Here is a 4,474-nt window from a genome sequence, read left to right as displayed (position 1 = left end):
AATATCTTGGATGCATAATAACTTCAAATGGTAGATGTAGCACAGAGATAAAACGAAGAATTGCAATAGCTAAGATAGTTTTAATAAAATGAGTCTTAGAAGGATGTTTATAATTTTATGGACAGAGAGGAAAACTAATGAAGAAGTATTAGAGCAAGCTGAAACTAAAAGGCTACTTATTCGTACAATAAGGAAAAGACAAATGCAATTTTTAGGGCATCTAAATCGACATAAATGTATTGAACATCTTGCTCTCACAGGAAAGAGGTCCTGCAAAAAATTTTCAGCCATATGTTTTAGCCTCGCTTTGGATTTTTTTTTTTTTAAGATACAGACGTAGACGATCGTAAATTGAGCCCAGGTGAATACAAGTTATGATAATCTTTAAGGTAGGATGGCGCAACGTTATTTTATTTAGAGATGACTTGGTGGCAAATGCATGCTATTTTATAATCAATACGTGCCTCAACAGGCAGCCAATAAAGATTCATGAGGGATTGTCGATAATGAATAGTAGATCTAGTGACAATACGGGCTGCGATGTTTTCAATGCGTTATAATTTAGAAATTTGTTTCGCTGGAAGGCCTACCAAAAGAAAATTACATTGATTTAGACGAGAAAGTATAAATGCGGAAGTGATTTTTTTGCTACAGACAAGGATAGATAAGGTCTTTTGAGCCCCAGTTTTCTCGTTTCTATAAAAAGAGACGGACATACTTTACTTATTTGAGAATCCATACACACCAAATTCAAGAGATGGGGTTTTAAACGAGATATTGTTTACCGTTATTTGTTGGCAACGACCACTAAGATAAGACTGAAACCAAGAAAGGGCCGTGCCAGAGATACCAAAAGATTTGTTTAATCTGTTATGACAATTTCGTGATCGATTGTGTCGAATGCGGCCGACAGATCGTGAAGAGAAAAAAGACAACCTAAACCATCACCGGCAGCACTCAGCAGTCATTGTATATAAAATTCTCTGAGACTGGCTGAAAATAAATTAATGTATCACCATCAAAATATATTCCTCCGACATTTAAATTATTATACACAGATCTAAGTAAATATAACAATACAATAAAATACATTTTTTAAAATTCCCTTTATTCATCCCCATTAGGAAATTTGTCTTTAGGGTCTATTCCAAGGGAAGACTGGAATAACCCAGGTGTCAGCCGCAGAGCAGCGCCGCAAAGTGAGCTAGAGCGAGGTGACTTGCTCAAGGCCACAAAGCGCATCGGCGGATGATCGAACTCGTTACCTTCTTCTACGAAGCAAAGACCGCTATGCTGCCCAATAAGTGAACAATCTCTCGATAACATTTAATCATGCACTCTCACACTCTCTCCGATGTTTTACTCCTTTTAGAAACTAACATTAAAATTACATTTTAAAGTTCAGAATTTTAGAATATAAAAATTAAAACTAAAAAAAAAACAATAAAAATAATTTTTTTAAAAAGCTTTAGGTTCAAAATAACTGCTTAAAAAAGCATTTACATTTTTACCGTCCCACAAAGATATCACGTTTGGAAAATTTTCATTGAATATAAGGTTTTACTTTGAAAAATAATCACAATATTATTATTATTATTATTATTATTATTATTATTATTATTATTATTATTATTATTATTATTATTATTATTATTATTATTATTATTATTATTATTATCATCGTCATCATCATCATCATCATCATTATTATTATTCTTATTTTATTATTATTTATTATTATTATTATTATTATTATTATTATTATTATTATTATTATTATATTATTATTATTATTATTATATTATTATTATTATTATTATTATTATTATTATTATTATTTTATTATTATTATTATTATTATTATTATTTATTATTATTATTATTATTATTATTATTATTATTATTATTAATTTTTTTATTATTATTATTATTATTATTATTATTATTATTATTATATTATTATTATTATTTATTATTATTATTATTATATATTATTATTATTTTAATATCTTATGAATCAAATTACTGTAACGGTGACTATGCCTTTATCTACATACATGACTCAATATAACATTCACCATGGCATCCACCATGTAGGCCGGTGGATGAATTTCCCAATTCTCACCAGCCACCGCCATATCCCAAGGCTGAAGGAAAAACACTCGATCCTCAAGATCCTTAAACTCAGACTTGATATACTCGGTGTAGAAATGACCGACAAGATCCCCACCGTTCGGTGTAAACCAATATTGTTGGAACGGATGAGGACCTCGAATGACCACTCTCGCAGTGGGATTTCGTCGAAGCAGTCTTTCAACAGAAGCACGAGTGGCTCTAAGGTGGGTTATGAAAAGCGTATCTGAAGACGCAGTATAGTGAACAAAGAAATGAATTATTATTATATATCGGCCTCCATCTGGTACTTCATCAATGATGAGGTGGGTTGCTTTCTGATTGTCACGACTTGCACTGCTTTGTGATCCCATGTGAAATGGAAGCGCATGCGTGTTCCATCTCATAACGATGCCCATATCAGGCCTATTGCACACACGAGGATTGTGCGCTGTTTGCTTTCCAACAGGTTCAATACATCCCGTCCTTGAAGAAAGCTGTAAAAATATCTGCATAGCATTTGAGTCTCCAAGCATTAACACAGTTGTATTACGGAGACATTTCAATATTTCTTTATCGGTTGAAAAGTTTAATGTACATGTTGATGATATCCATGTTTCATTCATGAAGTAACCTCTTGGTGCGTTGGTGTACCAGCTATCTCGGAAAGGAATATTTTTGCAGGGGGGTAGTTCCTCCACTCCTTTCCTCTCATTTTCTCCATCACTTACTGAGATTCTGATATTTTCTTTAAGGGTTGGTAGTTGTCCTTTATCATGCGCTTTTTTGATAACTGACCACCAATGTTTTTCTGCAGGTGTACTTGGTAAAGGAACAATAAAATCTATGTCGAAATTTAGCTCCCAATGCCGACATTCTAATGTATTGTGTTTTGGCAATCCACAAAACCATGGCATGCCTCCGTTTTCTGTTGTAAAATTACACACTTTTTTGTATCCCAAAATTTTCTGAAAGGGAGAACACATTGTTACCTCACTAACAAAATGTGTTCTGAAACCAGCAGCTATATACCGTGTTGTTTTGGCGACGTATCTTACATAAAAATGAGCTCTCTGGACAGCCGTGTTGTAGACAAGACTGGCTTTGATCGTGATTTCTCCTGACCAAGCCAAAGGTAATGTGGCAATATAGCTGCCGTTTCCGAGGTGATCCACTTCGGTTGCTAGACATGCCTTGCGTTTGTCGTCCCTCATCCATACTCTAATTTGATCACCTCCTTGGTGTGTAAGCCGCCCATAACCATCACGTACTGTTACAAGGACTGTTAGGTTTTCCCCCTTCCTGTGAATGAGTAAAAAGATGTATATGATATTATGTGTCAGTGCATGAAATCGGAAGGTGAAATGCATTTTCTGAAAGAATTTGCTCCCCAGAGTATTTTAATCTGTATTTGAAGTAAACGGGTGATTTTTCATGAAGTCAATGTCAGATGTATAGGAAAGGTATCCATCAACTTTTCTCAAATTTCATACTTTTACAACTTGACTAGATGTAAAAAAAAATATTTAGAAGTAAAATTAAGGTTTAATATTTCCTAAAGATGTACAAAAAGGGTTGATTTAACCATTTATGACAAGAACTCATTTTTTATCAAAATTGACCTTCTAACTAAACTTGGCAATATCTCAGTTCAAACTTTTTCACCATCCGACTGATTATGTCATTCACTGTAACATATGTTATATTGTAACTTATTGTTAAGTTAATGTGCAATGCTCTGAACACTGGGATGTTTAGAATAGAGGTAGATCAGTTAATTAAGTTTATATTCTTTTTTCATAATTTTTAACGGTCTTTGTTAAAACTACGTAATTTAATATTCCGATGCATTTTCAATACTTATTTGTAAATATTAATATATTTTACTTGTTAACTATTTTCTTCACGGTTTAAATCATACAGTTTACTAAATTTGATTGTATCACCTGCTATGTGAAAGTCGGTTCTATAAACCTAACTTGCTAATATCATGCATCATATTTAACAAAAATATAAACTAGTTGAGAATTAATGAAACGGAAGCTCCAAATTACAAGTAGAGAGTAGAGGTTCCTAAGAAATTAGAGCAAAATACTTCGAAATAGTAAGATGAGGATATAGAAGAAACAATTGCCAAGATCCCAAAGAAAGATATATTCAGAGTACAAGGAGACTGGAATACATACCCAAACTGGGCCGGCACAGTATGGCGTTTTGGAATAGGAGCAACTCATGATTGGGCCTGAAACTACTAGAATGTGCTAAAGCCCACAATCTGACACTTGCAAACACATGTCAGCAATTATTAGACTTGAATTAAGATGCCATCAGTCTGAAACTAGAAGATCAGTTTCACAGATCA

At 33.1% G+C, this 4,474-nt stretch overlaps 1 protein-coding gene across 3 annotated transcripts in view; it reads right to left on the bottom strand.

Annotated features, from left to right (window-relative positions):
- Positions 1-2,038: 2,038 nt before the first annotated feature.
- Positions 2,039-4,474, bottom strand: part of LOC144972025 (NXPE family member 3-like) — a 13,087-nt gene continuing 10,651 nt past the window's right edge. For all 3 annotated transcript variants that reach the window (XM_078913113.1, XM_078913114.1, XM_078913112.1), the window contains one exon: positions 2,039-3,414. In XM_078913113.1, the coding sequence (XP_078769239.1) occupies positions 2,046-3,414 (1,369 nt within the window). In that variant the 3' untranslated portion in view covers positions 2,039-2,045. The remainder of the gene's footprint in view (positions 3,415-4,474) is intronic.

Source organism: Berghia stephanieae, chromosome 4, assembly GCF_034508935.2.
Source record: "Berghia stephanieae isolate SIO BIC M18660-M18661 chromosome 4, UCSD_Bste_1.3, whole genome shotgun sequence".
Lineage (NCBI taxonomy): Eukaryota > Metazoa > Mollusca > Gastropoda > Nudibranchia > Aeolidiidae > Berghia > Berghia stephanieae.
This window is presented reverse-complemented; position numbering and strand designations above follow the sequence as displayed.